The sequence below is a fragment of the Heloderma suspectum genome, chromosome 2, assembly GCF_057233095.1.
Source record: "Heloderma suspectum isolate Gila_16-S chromosome 2, 16-S_ref, whole genome shotgun sequence".
NCBI classification, from domain to species: domain Eukaryota; kingdom Metazoa; phylum Chordata; class Lepidosauria; order Squamata; family Helodermatidae; genus Heloderma; species Heloderma suspectum.
Window position 1 is genome coordinate 205,488,388 of NC_139459.1, and position 21,562 is coordinate 205,509,949.

Below are 21,562 nucleotides of genomic sequence, written 5' to 3' on the forward strand. Positions count from 1 at the left end.
TGTATGGAGCTTCTCCATCTTTGGCTGCAAAGGACATAATCAATCTGATTTCGATATTGACCATCTGGTGATGTCCATGTGTAGAGTCGCCTCTTGTGCTGTTGGAAAAGAGTGTTTGCTATGATCAGCGTGTTCTCTTGGCAAAACTCTATTAGCCTTTGTCCTGCTTCATTTTGTACACCAAGGCCATGGTTACCTGTTATCCCGGTGATTCTTGACTTCCTACTTTAGCATTCCAATCCCCTATGATGAAGAGGACATCTTTTTTTGGTGTTAGTTCTAGAAGGTGTTGTAGATCTTCATAGAACCGATCAACCTCAGCTTCTTCAGCCTCAGTGGTTGGGGCATAGACTTGAATTACTGTGATGTTGAATGGTTTGCCTTGGATTCATACTGAAATCATTCTATCGTTTTTGAGTTTGTACCCCAGTACTGCTTTTCCCACCCTTTTGTTGACTATGAGTGCTACTCCATTTCTTCTAAGGGATTCTTGCCCACAGTAGCAGATATAATGGTCACCTGAATTAAATTCGCCCATGCGTGTCCATTTTAGTTCGCTGATTCCCAAGATGTCGATGTTCAATCTTGCCATCTCATGTTTGACCACCTCCAGCTTACCTTGATTCATTGATCTGACATTCCAGGTTGCTAAACAATATTGTTCTTTACAGCATTGGACTTCCTTTTCAGCACCAGACACATCCACAGCTGAGTGTCCTTCAGCTTTGGCCCAGCCGCTTCACTCTTTCTGGCGCTACTTGGAAATACCCTCTGCTCTTCCCCAGTAGTATATTGGACACCTTCCGACCAGAGGGGCTCATCTTCTGGCGTCATATCTTTTAGCCTTGTGATACGTTCCATGGGGTTTTCTTGGCAAGAATACTGGAGTGGGTTGCCATTTCCTTCTCCAGTGGACCACATTTTGTCAGAACTCTCCACCATGACCTGTCCGTCTTGGGTGGTCCTGCACAGCATAGCTTATGGCTTCACTGAGTTACGCAAGCCCCTTCGCCACAACAAGGCAGTGCCATTTCTTGGGTGAGGGGGTGTTAGTTACTCCCCCGCTCATTTTTTGTGTCACAAAATAGCCCAATCCATCATGACAAAGGGAAGCCCTCTTTTCTTAAGCAACTGTTGTGGGGAGGATAGTGTGCTTGGAGACAAAGCACCAACTGGCTGGCAATATGCAACTGGCAGACAAAAATGAAATGTTTTTCCACTGGGCTCCTGCACCATGAGGAAACAGAAATTGATATTTTCCTGCAATAAAAGCCTCCATGGAACTCTGTAGTCTTCTTTATCTTCTTGTTACCCTCTCCTTTACTTTGGCCTGGTTCACACATAATGACAACCTGAGTATGAGTTGTTGTTGAATTGTGGGTTGCCGTTACGTGTGAACTCTGCACTATGGTTTAACAATGGATTGTTAGCCATGAACAACCCAGGAAGAGAACCCATGGTTTGTTGTTGAGTTGTTCATGGTTAACAACCCATAGTTAAATTATAGTTCATGGTTCGCTCATAATGACAACCCATTTTTCAACCCGTACTCTGGGTTGTTGTTATGTGCGAACCAGGTCATAGATGATGACCATTTGAAAGGGACGGGGATCATGCTCTGAATTCCCTAGCTATTGCCTTACTAACCCTCTTTGGAATGAAATATGCTTTCCTGTTCTGTTTTTTCAACAAAATGTTCTCTTTTCCTCCTAGGAGACAACGGCCCTTGGTCTGAGAAGTGCGAGTATGCAGGAAGTGTTGGTCCGTACACTGGAATATGGCAAAGAAAAAGAGGTAACTTAGCACTCATTTGTTTAAGGCCTGTTCAGCTGTTTTGTACGGCTTGTGTGGTGGGTGCAAACAGTGTTCTACAAGTTCCCTTTTTTCAAAGTCAGCCAAAGAGCTGAAAGGAAAGTTGGGCTGTGTTCTCTCTTTCAGTTCTCTCGTTCACTGGCTCCAGCACTCTTGTCATGAAAGACTTAGGCTCATGCTACATATTTTGTTTGCCGCCCTCCACTCACATCACTTAGCAGTGCTTGCTGCATGAATCAGACCCACCTTCGTATAGTGAGTTTCTCCCCCAGCAGTCAGCAGTGACATGGAGAGGGCTTAGAGAAACCTCCTGTGTCATGCGCTGATTCACTTGCTCAAATATCTTAAGATTCTACAAGAGACATTAAGTCCCTCCTTTATGTACCAACTCTGAAGTCTTCTGCAGTCCGAGCACAACCCAAGGTATTCTGTGATGGATTGCAAAATGCCAGCATGATACACAGACATTTTCGGGAGAAAAAAAACACACCTTAATCCAAGGCCCTGGAATTATTGTCCTTTGAGGAAATAGTCACAATGTAAATTGCCTTGGGGATCTTTATGTGTGTTTGAGCCCTGAAGTTTCGAATTTGCCCATAGGATGTTGAACAAATTTGTGTCGTCGTCGTCAGCACTGGAGACAATTCTCACCTCAGATTTACAATCAATACCATCACAATTTCAACATAAATCCTTGGACTCAATAGTAATAGCTATGTTCCCAGTGTTAACTTGGATGTGATCTTCAAAGTTCAGATTTTGAAGGACAGTGCTTCCTAATCTTAGGGCTTATCTTTAAAAATACATACTTTCACATGTTTACAGGGAGAAACTTATTACCAGTTCGTCAGTATTTCAACACAGAGAGTCAGTATTTCATAAGAGTCAGTATTTCATCATAGAGAGGGTACCACCCAATGATGGTGTTGTCTTAGTGGAAAGTGCTTCCACTTGCACAGATCAAGGTATCCATTTTCAGTGATCCCCCCCAACCCACTCCAGCCTTTCATGCCATATCCCTTTCTGTTCCTAAAGGTCCCCCAATCCCCAAGAGCAGCTTTGGCTGGGGCATGTAAGGGCACTCAAAAATGGAGTGCCCCAAGTTGCACAAGCAAAAGCAATTTCTGCTAAGACAAAGCCCCCACTAGATACAACCCACTAACACTTTCTCTCTCTTTTGAGAGACTCCCCTTCCCCACAGCTGGAATTGTGAGATGGATAATTTGTAAGTGGCATGAGTTTTTATTTTGGTCTTGTCACTTTGTGTTTGCTGGGTCTTGTGGAGTCTTTCTTTCACTATTTATGCTAAGTGAGCACATATCTGTTTTTGAATGTGCCTACAATCATCTTCTACAAATGGTGTACGTGTAGGACCATTAAACATGGTACGGGACAGCCATGGCAAGCTGAGCAGCAGCCATTTGTAGGAGCCATAGTTGTACTAATCCAAAGGGAAAAGGTAGAAGTATCCAAGGGCATCATGAGAGGCTTTAAAGACTGGATTTGTTCCCTCGGACCTGCAGGATGTTGTAAAATCACACCCACTCTCCCATGAAGAAAACCCAACCACTGAAGAATTATAGAAAGTGTACAGATGCAGGGTGCATTTTTTTTATAGAATCACTGTAAGGAGAAGGCACATATTTTGTAAACAGTGCCCCTAAATGTTGCTCCAGTACAAACTATCTACCTGCAGTTCAGACAGAGCCTAACCGATGGAGTTTATCCCTGGTGGAATAGGGACTTCTAGGGATTTGTTTTGGCCCTCCACTCATTTGTTATATTCAACCACATTTGGTTTCACTGAAACCTTTTGTTTGTTTTGTTAGAGGCACCGAGTTTCCAAAGAAGCTACCTTTGTTTTTCATCATTTTAAAACATCTCTATCATTATGAAGAGCACTCGAATCAGAGCTATGGTTGGGTTTCTCTCAGCTTAGCTAGATGAGCGTTGAACGAAGTTATTTATGCTGAGGTAGGCAGGGGCTTCAGTGAAGCAGCTCTTTCCTGGGTCTGCTTCTATCATATATGTGTGTATGTGTGTCTGTGTTTAAAGTCATATTTCCCCAATTACTCTTTGGGAATAGAAGCAGAAGCTATTTCCACATCTGTTTCCTCTCAGTTTCTAAATATAGAAAGGAATGGTCAGACATGTACAATAGAAAGCTGTTGCAGAACTCGCAGTTCCAGGGCTTGCTGCCTTTGTTTTTGAAAACTCTCCCATCGTTTTAAATTATCATCTCTGGCCACATGATGTAACTTTTTGTTCATGGGAATTTGTTAAGCAATTCACATTGATTAGAGCCATTTCTTAAATTGACACCCCCCTATCAGTTTTTCCTGGCTTATGTAAAATAAAATGCTTCTTCATACCAGGCATAATTAGTGAGTTTGCTGCTGCAAGATGTCCAATGGCTGTTACTGTAATGGCTCTATGACACCTCCCAATTCAGAGGACGCATGCTACTTTTATACCATTGTTGGGGTCAGGGAGTAACAATGGGGGAGGGCTATTGCCTTTTTGCCGTACTTCTCAGAACCGTCTGGTTGGCCACTGTTTGGAAACAGGATGTAGGCCTTGATTAACTTTTCATCCAGCATGACTCTTGTTATGTTCTTACAACTGGTTCTGGAAGTCTTCTTCTCAGTCAGTCCATAACAGTTAGGGAATGTTTGACAGGATGGTATCAAGACTGATGGATACTGGATGTGTGTGTGTGTGTGTGTGTGTGTGAGTGAATCTATATTTTAATGTATTAAGGGATTTGATTGTGATGGCAGCAATGGTGATGATGAAACCTCTGGTAGTGATTGGCTGAGTTGCTTCAAGTGTTTATGGGACTTGTTTGTATCAGAAGAATGAGTGACAACAGGCCAGTGAAATAGAATGGTGGATGGAGTCAGGATGAGTGACAGATAGGGAGAGTCAGTTGAGAAGTTGCTCTTTTACTCCCTCTTCTAATTGTAAGGAATGAAAGGAGAGTTAGGGAGAGAGGCAGGATCAGGTGAAAGGTTGGTGGTTAGGATGGCTGTTAAAGAGGACAGTCAGGTTAGGATATTAGAACTATTATTTGTTCTTCTGTTTCAAATGACTATCTGTTCTGGATGTTATTTTCTATCAATAAATATAATTTTGTATTTTAATTCATGAATGTGTTGTGGTCTGAGGGATTCTAGAGTTGGCATATCTCACTCCACATGCTGACTTCGAATTACACAGGGAAGTTATATAAAAGGGAGAGCCCTACTGCTTCTGTAAATCAGCTGGTGGTGGCAGAAGTTATTTGGGGGGATATTAGGAGAAATCTGGACTCAGTCGAGAGGCTGAATGACTTCTAGGGGCCAGAGTCTTGGAGGGGACCCTAAAACACCATAATAATGTATTAAAGCAGAACAAGGCAACTTGTGGCCCTCCAGATGTTTTGGCCTACTCCTTTATTAAGGGATTTGATAGTGGTGGTAGAAGTGGTGACAGTAAAGCCTCTGGCAATGATTGGCTAAGTTGCCTGCAGTGTTTATGGAAAATGGGCTTCATCACATAGAGCTTTTATCCTGCGATTGGGATTGCTCCTTCACGGAAGTTTGCGGGCTGTTTACATGATGTCGTGACCCTGCCGTGACCCTCCTTCACTAAATGCCCCTTGTTCTGTTTTTAAATAGGTCGCAGATAAATGAGCTATCAAATTACCCTGTTGTGTTCCGCTTCAGTTTCCTCCGTGAAAAGAGTTAAAGCAGCAAGAAGAGGAGCAAGGTCAATGAAAGATAATGGAAGACTCACATATGGGGAGAAGGGCGGGGCGGGGGGAGGAAGCACATGTAAAGGGAGTCAGTGGTGATCCTGCATTTAAAATGGAAGCAGAAAGCCCCGTTTTAAATGCACGATTTTAGGCTGGTGTAGAAATGCCCTTGTGTTTGGGCTGGGTTCCATTAGTTGCAGTTCAATCTGCATTAACTATGCCACCCAAGTCAATGCTCTTCTGACATCTTTGTGATTGTATAGCAAGTTGTGTTCATAACAGAGCAGCCACAAGGACAACTTGGACCAGATTATCTTACTCTACATTCTCAGTGTCGAGGGCAGATTCACACAACCATTGGCCTCTTCAAAGAGCATTGCATTTTAGCCCCCTACGTGTGGCCAGGAAGCAAAGGAGTCCGTTTTCTGTGAATGGCAGCAAATCTCCACACCAGTTTGTATTGATTCACAGTGACCTTAGTCCTGGATCTGGCAGCAGCTGCATAGGACTGGCCGACTATGGGCAGGAAGTTTACATAGCCTGCAGTTTCAAGTGACCACCACAAGCTCAGTGATTGTATCAGTTAACTCACAATTCCTGTCAGTGTTCCAAAGAGCTAACAAGTCGTGGTGTTTTAATTGGTGAAGGGATGTGGTCATGAAAGGAGACACTTGGCTGACACCCCACCTGTCTCAAGGCCACTCATTCACATGATCAACTTAGCATGTTGGTGACAGGAATCATGTGTGACTGCTTCTTCACTTGCCCACCACCACTGGCTCTCCAGACTCTTAGGCTGATGCCTTCCCCCAGCCCTGCTTACTGGAAACTGAACTTTTTTTATTTACTTGATTGTTGTCCTGTGTCTTCAGCACATCTGAGTCCACAGGGTGGCTTACAAGAAAAAAATTAAATAACCGTTATCAGCCATAAAAGCAAACAGTCTAACAGACTGAAACACTAAATAAAACACAGTATATAAAATAAAGCACATAAAGGGGTTTAACAGCCTGGGTAAATTAATGAGGTCTTTGCCTAGCTCCAAAATAGCATCCCAGTAGGCACTGAGCTGGCCTCCCTGGTGAGAGTGTTCCAAAGGCCGGGCACCAGTAGCAGGAAGGCTCTCTCCCCAGCATCACCCGCCTTATCTCAGAAGGTGGGGGCGCCCAGAGGAGACCCTCTGAGGACGAACTCAGTGATGCGGGCTGATGTGGGTGAAGACAGCCCGAGAAGTACCCAGCCCCACACGGTGTAGGGCTTTACAGGGAAGCACCAGTACTTGGATCTGAGCTTGGAAACTGATCAGGAGTCAGCGGAGTTGTTTTCAGCACATGTGATCTACAGTCCCAGCACCTAGTCCCAGTTAGCAGCCTAGCGGCTGTTATTTTGGACTGACTGCAGGTTTCCAAACAATCTTCAAAGGTAGCCCCATTTACAGTGTACTGCAGTAGTCCAGCCTCGGAAGTCATCAGAGCATGGTAGCTGTTGCTGTGCCATCTCTGTCCACAAAGGCCACAGCTGGTGCACCAGCCTCAGCTCCAACTTGCCTCCAAGCCAGTGAGGCCACTTGAGCCTCCAATACCAAAGATGGATTTCCAGCCATTTCTAGGCTGCGAACCTGATCCTTCAGGGAGAATTCTAGAACTGGTTGAAAATCCCTCCCTGAAAAGATGAACCTGTCTTGTCAGGAGTGAACTGGAGTATTGGGTATTATAATGTGTGTATAAGCAATTGCCCCTGGCCTACATTCCCCTAGAGAGAATCTTTATCTGTGTCCTGAGAAGAATGACATTTATAATGGGTCCCGTGTCATTCCCTGCACTGGTAATTTTCCACGTTTGGCTTTTCCAAATGGTGCATTTGAGTTTGTTTCCCCCCTTCCTTACAAGGGAAAATTCTATCTCTGTCATCTGTCAGGTTTTCCCCAGAAGCCTTGGCCTTTGTAATTTGATGCAACAGAATGCTTGCATAACATTTGATTATTGAAATAGAAGCCATGGGTATGTATTAGTGTGCTTCAGCAAAGAGCTGGCCCAGAACAAGTCCCTATTAGGGCTGGTATGTCTTTGCTGCCCTGTTTAAGGGCACTGCAGTATGGGAAGACAGGTATTTGTCAACAGGCCATTCTCATATTGACTTCTGGGTTTTGGAAAAAAGTCATTTGAATTGATTTTGTTTCATTTAGCCCATTTGCAAAGCAGAGCTGTTCAATTTAAAAAGCAAATTAGCTAATAAAACCACATCAGAAAGCAGCAGACATCTCATTTGTCTCAGTGTGGCTGGATTAAAAGGGGTATGTCAGGGCCCAGGGCAGCTATATCTCAACCCAGGCCAGGAGGCTTCTTCAGCTTGGGACCTTGATTTAGTTTTGATGGGGGGGGGGAGTGGGAGGCAGGACGAAGGGGTGGCAAATAAAATTGCTTTATAAGCCACTAGTTGCACATCCCTTTTCTAGAGGCAAGACTGACATTCAAAATGATGTCTGTAATCTGGAGAGGGATCAGAGAACAACAAAACAGATATACGAGGGGGATCAGAGAATGGGAGATTGGGAGCAATTGACTAGGTAGCAGCAATTCTGAAAATTGTTTAGGAGTAGAACATGAGGGCATGAACACAATCAGTGTAGGAGGCATTAAAAGGAGCATTATGTCTCGGCCCCGAGGAATACTAGTACTTCTTGGTTCAACAGCAGGGCAAGATGTCATTTAGAGTGAGGCATTAGGTTATAGGTCCGAGAGGCCTAGGCTCAGTCAAGGTGGTGGTGGTGGTGGGGACAGTAACAGTCTTGTGTGCACATTCCATGAGGCCAGGCTGGAGAAACTAGATCTGTTTAACAAGGTCTGCAGTGATGGGATATTGTGACAAGATGCAACTATCTGAAAGTTCTCAGATAGGAGTAGGTCAACTATTTGCTCCCCATGTGCATCAAGGATATGACAAGAAGTTATAGTTTTAAACTAGAGATTTCTCATAGATTGATGAAGCCTCTTAGCAGAGAGGGCCCAAGACCTTTTGATGTGCAGAAGCTCCCTTTGCAGCTGAGGAGGGGACAGAAGGAGTCAAGGCAGGGAAATCCCACCAGGTGTAGTTTGAGGCAAGCCTCTTCTCATGTCCTTCCCTCAGCCAGAAGCCACAGTTTTAGCTGCCCCGGCACAAAGCTACGAGACCCAGTAGCAGGCTGGAGTTGCACCTGCTCATCTCTATAGCCCCCCCCCCCCCCACGCCATACTGGGCTTTTATGGATATGATTTAATATAGCATTTCTTATGTGCAAAATCTTCTGTCTTGTGTGCTTTCACAGCTGTTCCTCAAGGCAGGTCCTTTCAAATGGGAACATGGGGCTGAACAGCCATGACTTAGGGCCAATCTACACTTAGGTTTTTTTCTGCTTCCAACAAGGTTTCACCGCTCATCTTTCACACTATGCAGGACCTGCCTTGAATTGGGACCGGAATTTCCCACTTCTGTGCTCCCGCTTTCAGTACCCTGATATCTCGATATTTCCCATTCACGTGCTCTGCTCTTCCATGTTCATTACCTTATAAGGTCATAGACCCTCCCACACCTTTCCATATACGGTGGTGCTTGTATTTTCCTCCTGTCCAATCACAGCTCTAGATGCCCCGATCTGGTCTTCCGGCTACTGATAGTATAGCTTCCTTAGCAATGGAAGTTTTATCACCAACCAGCAGAGGGCTAAAGGTGCTGGCTTTTGTCTGATCTAGGAAGCTCAGCCTAGTCAGCCCTGGTCAGAATTTTGGATGGGCGACCGCCTGGGAATCAGGCTTCAGGGGGTTGTTCTCTCCCCTCTATCCCCTGCTTTGGCTTTTAAAAAAAAAATTAAGGATCACAACTGAGTGCCTTTACACACGCTGCCTTCCCCCCCCATTCTAGCTTAACTGGTGCTGTAATGTTTTCTCGCTCCTGTAATCCTGGGCACTCATTTACTCAAGAGTAAGCCACTTTGAACTGAATGGAACTTACTACTGAGTAGACATAAGATCGCTCTGTAAGTGATTTTTTGTTTTAAATTAAGGCATTGTCTTCAGATCTTCAAATCTTCGAAGAATAGAGCTCCTCCAGCCTGATTTCCCCACACACAAGCATAAATTTCTTCACTGGGCAGTCTCCGAAGACACAAACGCTGCCCGCCCCCTCGACCTGAGCGTCTCCTGCCTCTGCATTTCTCAATCGGAGAGAGCAGAGGGTAAAATGCCTCCCTGTAATGAAGGGAGACACCTCTGATCCCCCCCCCCCACCAAGCTCAGAAGCAATGTCCTCTTTTGTTCCAGAGCACCCTATGGGGCTCAATGGGGCTTACTCGAGGTTTGCAGACTTACAGGGTGATCTTATTTCTACTCAGTAGTAAGTTCCATTGAGTTAAATGTTGCTTACTCCCAAGTAAGTGAGTGTCCAGGATTGGGGCCATGAGAAAACATTACAGCACCAGTTAAGGTACCAGGAGAAGGGGGGGAGGGGAAGGATGGGGGAAGGCAGCGTGTATAAAGACACTCAGTTGTGATCCTTAATTAAAAAAAAAAAGCCAAAGCAGGGGATAGAAGGAGGTAAAAGTTAGTGTCATTTGAAGGGAGAGAACAACCCCCTGCTCAGTGTAGGAAGCCTGATTCCCAGGCGGTCATCCATCCAAAATTCTGACCAGGGCCAACCCTGCTGAGCTTCCAAGATCAGACAAGAGCATGCGCCTCCAGCTGTTTCCTTGCTGGTGATAAAGCTTTGAGTGCTGAGGAACCTATGCAATGTCATCTCACGGTCTTTGAAGCTTTGAAGCTTCAAAGATGCTAGCAGCCCCCGCCCCCCAAAGTTGAGCGCTGGGTGCCGTCGCCACTGCTCCTCTTCCTCGCGCTGGCTGCAAAGGGCTGACGCGGGGAAAAGAGCATCAGCAGACACCCCCCAGCCTCTCGCCCTGGCCTCCAGCGGGTGGGGGGGAGAAGAGGATAGGTGCCTCCTTCTTCCCTCCCCCTCCCCACCTGCTACAGCGGCGGCAGCAAGCCTCTCACTGGGCTTCAAGCCCCAACAGGATGCTCACACCACACACACACACACACACACACACAGGGATAGAGGAAGAGAGGGATGGTGGGCGGGGAATCAGCAGAAACAGGGAGAGTTTCTCCTCCTCCAATGAGAGCCGCCGTCTTTAAGAGCAGGAAAACAGCACAGCTCTCAAGTGTGAACCAAGCTCGCGCATTCGATCAAGAACCGTGTGGATAATCACGTTTTAATGCGAGTGCATTTAACCCGACAGGACTTTGTTGCAATGGCGGGTGCAATGTAGATCAGCCCTTAATCTAGTTCAGCCATTTCAGCAAGGATTGAAACCAGGCCCAAGTTTAGCATGCTGTGTACTGGGTCACACTAGCTCCTTGTAACCATTAGTAATCTTCAGAAGCCCCCACATGTAGGAAAAGCTAAAAATATCCCAGATCCAGGGCTGAATGGGCCTTGTATTGTGCTGCTGCCAGTCCTGAATAAATTGAGGCAACATACAGTAGAAGAAGGAAGCTGTGATGTTGCTAGGACTGCTATGTTGTTTACATGATTGTGCGTATGGTGGTTTTGATTTTTTGTTTATCTTGCACATCTTTGCATCCTCTAATGGACTACTTCCTTGAAGAGAACTTGACTTTCTGTCTCCAGAGGATTGCTTTCTTTTGCATTCTTTGGGTTGTAAGTTTGTTTGTTTTTTATTGGTCAAAGGGAAAAGCTTTTGGCAGGGCAAGCCTCTGCGGTTACATTTTCTCTGTTTCCATTTCCCAGGTGGTAGCTCAGCCAAGCAAACAACCTGGGAAGGGGGACACCGCGTTCCCACACTGGCTTGCTGGGTGGGGAAGATCCCAGCAAATGTGACAAGTCCCGTGATGTTGAGGTAGGAGGACAAAATGCTTGCTGTTTCAGGCAGTTTTTCTGGGACCTTTTATGATCCACCCAAAGAGGGGTGTTGATGACTGAAGCCAGGACTGTTGCAAAGATTACATTGGGAACACTTGAACTACTCTCCTGTGTACCCGAACTGCCAAGAAGATGCATTCCTGAAAAATGGATGACCCTATCATTTCCCAAGTGATAAACAGATAGTCACAAATAGAAGGCTTGTCTCACGTTAACCAGTAACGACCTCTGTTAATTGTCCATAGTTTTATGCAACCCTCTGCATCCTTAATCCCTCTCTCAGACTTGTCTTGCAGTTTCAGCAAATAATGGTTTAGAAGAAAGGCCTTTTGCAAACCATGTGGAACTCCCTGTGAAGGGGTTCAAACAAGTTGATCACTAAGCTGTACTTTCAGGGACTGTTGTCCTTCTGGGTAAGATTGAGTTGGAAAGGGTGCAAAAGGTCACTTTGGGGATGTTTGCTGAGATAAAGATTTCACAATACCTGTCTCATTAGGACTGGAGGAAAAATTCTGTTCCACTAATAACCTTGTAATGGAATTGTTTTGGTATCATTAATTTGGAACAATTATGCACACAGACAAAAACGTATATTGAATTTACCCATTAATCTAGATGGTCTGCTGGGGACATTTCCCCAGAAGTAGTCAAGCGTGTGTGTTTCTATATTACAGCTTCCACATTGTGCTGCATGAGCCTAGTCTTGGCTAAGAGTGTTAGCAATGAGTTGGAAGTCTATGGTTCAAATCTCACTTCAGTCATTAACTTTCTAGATGGATTTCATGCTCAGTTTCCCATGGATAAAATGGGAATATTAATGTGGGTCTAAAAGTGTTGACAGGATTACTGAGATTATAGGTGTGTTCACTATAGTTTAGTGAGAAAGAATAAGCCTAATCTCCACCTGGTCTCATATGTTCCCCCACCCTTCCTACCTTGCTTCTGGGAGGAGAAGTTCACACATTTCCAGTTTTGATTTACCACAGTTTGCTGTTGTCTGAACACAGAATTGTTGTTAATCTTAACTATGGTTAGTTTAAATAAGGCAACTTTGTAAACCACACTTGTTTAAAACTAACCATAATTATCATTAACCACATTAGCTGCACTGGAGGATAAGAAGGGAGTGGGAAACCCAGCTAGGCTCATTCATGTCTCGCTAAGCTATAGTTTAGCATGATATCCAAATGCAGCCTGTGTATGTGACATGCTTTGAATGCTCTAAAGTAAGTTACCCATCGTTGCTCTAAAGCATTCAGTATTTTTATTATTGGATCTTAGGTTGTAGGCATCACTTGTTTTCTAAAAACGATGTTGTGTACTGCTCTGTTGTTTTTAATAGATTATTATTTTAAGCAATAACAAATGGCATTAGAAAATGTGGGATCTGTATTGGTTGCGCTTGTGGTTGTGAAACCTTGCAAAGTACAGTGCATGCAAGGATGTGGCTGGACAGGATGGCATTGTGCTCATCAGTGAGAGGGTGAAGGTGTGGAGGCTGAAGATGCATGTTGCAAGATACTCAAAAGGGAGCATGATCACTACCCCTTCCTTTAAACTGCCCTAGTGGTTGCTCTCCTCCAGGTCACAGGCAGAGATTAGCTATAAGAGCATGTCGTTTTTGTTGTTCATCTCTCCCAAGAGGAGATGAATGCTTCCAAGCACAGACAGCAGCAGTGTGGGTTACTCCTTGGGGCATCGTCTCCTCGACATCACCTCTTCCTGGGAGACCTGATCACAGGAAGCTCTGCCTTACCGGCTGTTAGTGCCTGCCTGGGTACCAAAAGATAAAGTGCAATCTGAGTAAATAAAGCTCTTCTGCTCCTATCAGAGAATTCAGGTGATTTGGGGGGGGGGGGGCTGTCTTCCTCCCTTGCTTCACATGTCCTTAAGGGAAAGGGAGACACCCTGGGATAGGAGGACAGGGAAATGCCATCTCTTGTCAGGGCCAGGGTTCCCAAAAAACTGAGCATCAGTGAGAAAATGCCAATGGACACGTACCTTACACTGAGCCAAGACAGAGAAGAAAGAACATCCTGCTGGCAAGAAGGAAGTAAGGCCACTCAGCAGGAACTTTGTGAACCACGGAGCCAAGAAAGCAGGAGAGGGGGAGACATTGCCTTTCACTGGTCTAGTGTAGTGGCTAAAGGCCAAACTAAATGTGACATTACTCCTGTCTTCAGCGCTTACATGCCTGTTTTTTTAAATAGATAGCTAGTGTGGAGGGTGGGGATGAGCTGGATTGGGACCATGGTGTGGAGGGAGGTGGGCTGTACCCTTTGTCCCTACTGTTGTCCTGATCCAAATGGACTCCCTGCTTCTGCTTTTTCCATTGAGAGAACAGCTCCCATTAGCGCCAGTGGGAGCTTTCCTCCCATTTCAAATAGCCGGAGTGCTGGGTGGGTGGCTGGCAATTAGGATTAGAAACAAGGCAGGAATGAACAGTTAAAGACCTCTCCATCTCCTATGCCACAGTCCCAGTTTGCATCCCCTCCCCGCCCCCCAAATTGGCTATTTAATTTAAAAGGCCAGGTGTCCAAGGGCTAGAGGCATGAAAAAGGTAATGCCTAATTTGGCCTGAAGAGCGTGAGCTGTAAGGTGTTAAGTCCATGGTTCAGTTGTCACTTCATCCAGGAACGTAGTAGGTAGCTTTTGGCATGCTAATACCTCAGCTCTCATCTAAAATATGGAGAGAATATTCTTAGGCTGTCCTACAAGGTTGTTGGAAGAATGGCTGAAATCATGTATATCAACTTCTTCTTCTTCATTAGTTTCTGTTGAAACCTGTTAGGAAAGTTGGTATATAAATGTTTTAAAATGAAGAAATTATTATTTTTAATATACAGAATATTTTTAATATTCTGTTTTAAAATATAGAAACATTTAAAAACATTTATATACCACCTTTCCTAAAAGGTTTCAACAGGTTTCTTAATTTTAAAGGTTTTAAAGGTTTTTCATTTAAAAAAATGAAACCTTCATTTTCTTTATGAAAATGAACCTTTAAGGTTTCACTTTAAACCTTCATTTAAAGCTTTCTTCATATTAAAATTAAGAAATTATTATTTCTGTATTTTAAAATTTTAAAATACAGAAATAATAATTTCTTCATTTCAAAACATTTATATACCACCTTACCTAAAAGTGCAGGGTGGCTTACAAAAGGATAAAAATGCAATTAAAACATTAAGAATTAAAATATAACAAAAACATCATTATTAAAAAGAAGAAATAAATCGGCAGAAACCGTAAGAATAACAGTAAAACCAATCAGACTGAGTTCAGTAAAGCCACCAAAAACCAACAGCCTTCCTATAAAGCAGAGATGGGCAAGTTGTAGCCCTCCAGATGTTTCGGCCTACAACTCCCATAATCCCTCACCATTGGCTATGCTGGCTAGGGCTGATGGGAGTTATAAGCCAAAACAACTGGAGGGTCACATGTTGCCAAACACTGCTCCAAAGGTCCTCACACTGCAGAGGAAGGCTATCCATCCAGCAAGCTGCACATTATTCATTCAGTTTTACCCAGTATGATAATGTTAGCCAAGTTGCAGAATTTTAACACACCCTATGTAGGAATTTTTTCTTAATCGGTTTAAATTCAGATCAGGAGTTTAAATCGAGGTGATGGATTGTGGATGCTTTACAATTTTTGCTCTAAGAACGTGAATGTAGTTCAGGGACACGCTTTTAATTATCAGCATTTCTCATCTAAACAATAGGGAATTTAGCACATCCTGTGTGGGTCCTTGTCTTGCCATCACAAAAACTAGCTGGATGTCCCCTTGAATGTTTGTTGATAATAGATTGCAGAATGCTTCAGAAAGGAGAAGAAGGAGAAACCCAGGGTCTTTGCGTTGGGATCACTCTGGCCTCAGCCATCTGGTAGAAGTCATGCTCAAATCAATGATTAATTATGCTCTTTTCTTGGCTGACCACATAGGCTCAGGGCAGGCTACAATATATTATCTTTATCTTCAAAACAATCTTTTGAAGTGAGAGATGGTTATTTGCCCAGGGTCAACTGGTGAATTTTCTGGCTTCGTGGGAATTTGAAGGCTGTTGCACTAGGACAATTGCAGCCAGTTCTTTCAACTCTTTGCACTCACGGTGACCAAGGCAACTGGACAGAAGATGGAGCTGCAGGTGCACATGCCAGCTCTTTGCTGCTATTGGACACTGCCAAGGCAGCTGGCTCAACATTAGTAAGCCCATGCTGAACCCTTCTTACTCAGCAGGACACGAAAGAGGACCAGAGAACCCATGAGACGTCACCTTGCTCTTCAAACCCCAGAGCTTGCTCTAGAACTTTAGTTGTCCAGTCAGGACCAAGCATCTGCTTGTGAGGTGTACCCACTTGCCTGCTCTCTGCTCATGTCTGCACATCGCCTTGGCTTGCTACTACTGCCTCTGGGCTATGTACTTGTCTTTGACCCTTTTAACTTCTCTTCTGGAGCTGCTTTTGACCGTTCCACTCTTGGGAGCTGCCTGTTTCCCATCTCATGATCCTAATTTTGCTGCGCTTTAGGACCTGTCTGCCTGCTAGCCCTGACCCTCAAGTCCAAATGCAGCGCTACAGACACAGTGATTAAGAATAGCTGTTGTAAAAATCTGAATCCTTGTTAATAATACCAGTGATAATTAAGCTTTATTAGTAACTGTAAATTATTTCCACAGTTATTATTCCCTTATTGCAGGTATTAAATAAGTGTCTTTCACCACGGAAGTACCTCAGCAGTTATTACTAATGCTAATAATTGCTGTGACATTTGATTTTATATAGACTGTTGGCAGGAGTTAGCACTGATGGTTTTTTTCCCCAGTTTTGTTTGAGTGCTATCAGCTGATCATGTACAAGAAGCCTAGGGGTACATCTTTGTGCTGCCTTACTTTCAACGTCCGCACCCTTCGGCACTGCAGTGTGGTAAATACTGTCTTTATAAATTGGTTGTGTTCAGTCAGTCCTGGTGTGTCATAGATATTTTATTATCTTCTTTAGCACTTATATGCTGTGGAGGTCCCATTCAAGAGACAGATTGACAGCTGTTGGTGCTGAACTAGTAAGAGAGGTATTGATGCATAGAACCAAAATGTAAAACTGCAACCAGAGTATTGGTGTGCCAGTAACTAGTGCCCAGTACTTCACGGGAGGGGAGGGGGAGATAAGCATTCTAAATATTTATGTCCTCAAATAAAAAGATTGTGGTATCCTGAGACTGGATTGTACTACTGGACTACCGATTGGACTTTGGTAGGCTATCCCCAGGAACAAATAATGGGGAAAATGAAACACCCTTTCTTCTAAGCATTTGGTACAACTCTAGTATGTATTGCAGGTCACGCTTGGAAATTGAGAGATTGCAAGTGACAGACAAGATTATAGCAAAGTCTCATTTTACAGAATCATAGAAGAGTAGGGTGGAAGGGGCTTACAAGACCATCGAGTCCAACCCCCTGCTCAATGCAGGAATCCAAGTCAGAGCATCCATGACAAATGGCTGTCCAGCTTCATCTTGAACGCCTCCAGTGTGGGAGAGCCCACTACCTCCCTAGGTAATCGGTTCCATTGTCATATTGCTCTAACAGTCAGGAAGTTTTTCCTGATGTTCAGCTGGAATCTGTCTTCCTGTAACTTGAACCCATTATTCCATGTCCTGCTCTCTGGGATGATTGAGAAGAGATCCTGGCCTTCTTATCTGTGACAACCTTTCAAGTACTTGAACAGCACTATCTCCCCTCAGTCGTCTCTTCTCAAGACTAAACATGCCCAGTTCTTTCAGTCTCTCCTCATAGGGCTTTGTTTCCAGTCCCCTGATCATCTTCGTAGCCTTCCTCTGAACCCTCTCCAGTTTGTCTGCATCCTTCTTAAAGTGTGGCCCCACAGTTCACAGTTCTTGAATGGGACCTCCACAGTTCTGGCCACAGTTCTCAAGATGAGGCCTAACCAGTGCTGAGTAGCGGGGAACTAGTACTTCCTGGGATTTGGAAGCTATACTTCTATTAATGCAGCCCAAAAGAGCCTTTTTTGCAGCCACATCACATTGTTGGCTCATATTCAGCTTGTGATCGACAACAATTCCAAGATCCTTCTCGCTTGTAGTATTGTTGAACCAAGTATCGCCCATCTTGTAACTGTGCATTTGGTTTCTTTTTCCTAGGTACAGAACTTGGCATTTATCCCTATTAAATTTCATTCTGTTATTTTCTGCGCAGCACCCAGTCTATCAAGATCACTTTGACTTTTGTTTCTGTCTTCCAAGGTATTAGCTATTCCACCCAATTTTGTGTCATCTGCAGATTTGATAAGCATTCCCTGTACCTCCTCATCCAAGTCATTAATAAAGACGTTGAAGAGCACTGGGCCCAGACTGAGCCCTGCAGTACCCCGCTCGTTACCTCTCCCCAGTTTGAGAAGATCCCATTGATAAGCACTCTTTGAGTCTGATTCTGTAGCCAATCATGGATCCCCCTGATGGTTGTTTCATCTAGCCCACTTTGAGCTAGTTTGCTCATCAGGATATCATGGGGCACTTTGTCGAAAGCTTTGCTGAAGTCGAGGTATATTATGTCGGCAGTATTCCCACAGTCCACAAGGGAGGTTACCTGATCAAAAAATGAGATCAGATTCGTCTGACAGGATTTGTTCTTGACAAATCCATGTTGGCTTCGAGGAATCACTGCATTGTTTTCAAGGTGCTTACAGATGGATTGCTTTATCATCTGCTGCAGAATTTCCCCAGGGATTGATGTCAGACCAACTGGTCTGTAGTTCCCAGGTTCCTCCTTTTTGAAGATAGGGACAACATTAGCCCTCCTCCAATCATCTGGCACTTCATCCATCCTCCATGATTTCTCAAAGAGAATAGACAGTGGTTCTGAGAGCTCTTCTGGCAGTTCCTTTACTCTAGGATGCTTATTGCTCTAGGATGCAGTTCATCTGGCCCCAGAGATTTGAACTCATTCAAAGTAATTAGGTGTTCCTTGACCACATGCCTATTGATCTCAAGTTGCAATCCTGCCCCTTCAGCCTGTACTTCGCCTTTGCCAGGGGGCTCATAGACCCCCTTTTGGGAGAAGACTAAGACGAAGTAGGAATTGAGCACTTGTGCCTTTTCTTTGTCATCTGTTATCATTTTGCCATCCTTATTTAGTACTTGAACCAGCATTTCTTTCCTGTGTCTTTTACTATGCACGTATCTGAATAAAGCCTTGTTTAAGATTTGCCAGGAATCTTATTGTCTTCAAGGTGTAAGACTTATGATGATTTTTGGTCATCTGTCATCACATGTGAGCAGCTTGGCTTAAGACACATGGAGCCCTTCTGTATTTTATAACCACCTCTGCTTTGCAGGAGCCCCAATGTTGAGGCATGTCATAGTGTTAGGGCTGTTTCAGCTTCTCTTGGTGCTGCTGAAACCTGTATCATTGTCTCCTGCCAAACTAGGGACAGGGACATTGCACAATCCGCTCTTCCTGTTCTGAGCTTAGCTCCAGGACAGATTTGATGTCTCCTTCTTTTGAAGATAGGCAGGAATATTCCAGTTGCAGTCCATCTGAGTAACAACAGCAGGTCATGCCCTGTCATGTCATCATGGCCCTGGTGTCCAGGCAGAGTTCAGCCAAAGGTGCACCTGAGAGAGAGGGGTTGTCTTTCAGATCCACTTCCCGCAGGGGAACCCTGGGGGATGGGGCCCAGGCTCGGCATTCAGGGTTGTGGCCCATTCCCACATCCCATGAAGAGGCTCACTTCTTAGATGAATCTCTGGTTAGCAGCAATCACGCCCCCCCCCCCCTGCCCCCACCAAGTAAATCCAGTGGTTTCTCTGACCTGTATTCCATGCAAGATAAAATCTTTCTTAGTGCACCAAGGTAATGCCAAGTTTCATTATTGAAGCTCTGCATAGCAGCTTTGGGTTGTACATATACACTCATCCCCGCACTATGAGAGAGAAGGATTTGTGGGGGTGGGAGAGATCCCTTTTCTTTTCTTTTTGCTTCCTTCAGCTTGGTTGGCAACATAGCCATGAAACATTCACTGCAGCTCCCACTTTCAAAAATTCTCTTTTTTTAGTGTATGTACCGCCTTTAAGGGTAAAACTCCTCTCAAGGCAGCTTCCAAAGTAAAAAATGCAAATAACAGTAAACTGAAGACATTAATAAAAACCAGCGATAATAACAAACAACTGAAATGGTTGCCCTGGGGAAAGGCGGAGACAATAGCAAGATGAGGAAATGAGCCCAGCTGGCGGCATTGTGAAAGGGGCGTGCCAGGCTGGCATTGCTGGCCCGGCTCCAGCATTTTGATGGAACAGTTACTAAGCATCTGTTGGAAAATACTTTTATCAACTGTGCATATTTAACTAGGAGAGCAATTATTGCTTTGAAATCATGAACAAGACTGGTTTGTTGTTGTTTTTTAAATTGCCCTTTGCATTTTGAAAAATGAGCTAAAACATTATTGTGGCACAAACTTTCGTAGGCAGGAGTGTAGTTCATTCAGACTCTGCACAAAGTAGAGATGCCAAAGCGGGGGGGGGGGGGGAGAGAGAGAGAGAGAGAGAGAGAGAGAGAGAGAAAGAAAGAAAGAAAGAAAGAAAGAAAGAAAGAAAGAAAGAAAGAAAGTTGAGAAATGGCCAGAATAGATGTGTTTAGCTCAGAAGCTGCTTTGTGAACAAAGGTTGCCCACAGAATGGATGATTCAAAAGGGATTTTCAGGATCATATATAGAAAGTTAAATAGCAGAGGACTGATGGTTGCCAGCAGCCATGGAATTGTAGAGGACAATTTAAGAAGTCCCATCCCCGCCATTCATGAGATTTCTGTATTCTTAAACCAGTTCCAACCAACATACAACCAGGGTGGCCACTAATATATTGCCAAAAAAAAGGCACACATTTGCATATGCTAATTTATGTATATTTGCAAATTCGGAAATAATTGCTATAATTTAAATTTCACAGAAGGCAAGTCAATTAATTTCCCAGCAAAATCCTCCCAAATGTTTTTTAAACTTCAATTAATTTGTACCCCAGTTTCTCTTTATTTTATTTATATATTTAATATATTTCTTGGCTGGTGTTTAAGATTGTAGTCTACCCAAGGCAGCTTACAATATAAAACAATAAAATTCAATTAAATTATCCCCTATTAATTTGTTAAAATATTTTCAGGCTATAATCTTACATAAACTAATTTAGGAGTAAGCTACAGGTGTAGCATAAGAAGTAGCACCTGCTGCAATTCTTTTTATGCAAGTAAGGCTGCAGTCTGTCTTACCTGGGAGTAAACCCCACTGAACTCCATGAGACTTACTTCTGAGTGGACAGATATAGAATTGTGCTGTAAGGACCCAAACCTCCTCCAAATTAACCAAAGATTCATTTATACAGTACTGTCAAGTGGCAAACCTGTTCTTGGACTTATTTATTTTTATTTATTTATTTATTTTCTATACCGCCCAATAGCCAAAGCTCTCTGGGCAGTTCACAAAAATTAGAGTTTAACTACTTAAATGCTCCCCCATCTAAAAAAATCCCTTCATACACAAAAATAACACAAAAATAACATGCCCGGAAGAAAGGCTTAGCCTAGCCTTCTACCTGACATGCTATGTTTTGAAGTGCAGGAAAGTTGCTCCCTTTTATTTGCATGGGTTAGGGGAGGAACATACTCCATTTTGCACACACCCAACAGCATTTTCCTACTACTAACAGATGGAGATCAAACAGTGCAAACATTATGCGACTATTTGTGCATGATTAAGGCTGCATTCCTAAATTTACTTACCAAGGAGTAAGCCCCATTGAACACAATGGGACATTTTTCTGAGTAGACTTAAATAGGATTGTACTATATGTGGGCATTATTTAATGGGTTGGGAACTATTTGGTTAATTTCCTGTTGGAGCACATCTTGCCATCCAGCCCATTAAAAGCAGTAAGAGACTAGGCCGGAGAGTAGCAGAAAAAGAAAACAATCCAGGTTCATAGAAAATAAATTGCTGGTTCTGAAGCAGGGGTGCTTTACTTTTATTTCTACTTATGTGATAAGGAGAATCCTACAAGGGAAGAGCTCTTTAGTTCCTCAGGCTGCTATTGCA

The 21,562-nt window shown here is 43.8% G+C and overlaps 1 protein-coding gene across 5 annotated transcripts in view; it reads left to right on the forward strand.

The window, feature by feature from the left end:
- ARSG (arylsulfatase G) overlaps positions 1-21,562 on the forward strand; it is a 166,052-nt gene that overhangs the window by 85,624 nt on the left and 58,866 nt on the right. For all 5 annotated transcript variants that reach the window (XM_084837503.1, XM_084837502.1, XM_084837501.1 and 2 more), the window contains 2 exons: positions 1,714-1,794; positions 11,330-11,438. In XM_084837503.1, coding sequence (XP_084693629.1) covers positions 1,714-1,794; positions 11,330-11,438 — 190 coding nt within the window. The remainder of the gene's footprint in view (positions 1-1,713; positions 1,795-11,329; positions 11,439-21,562) is intronic.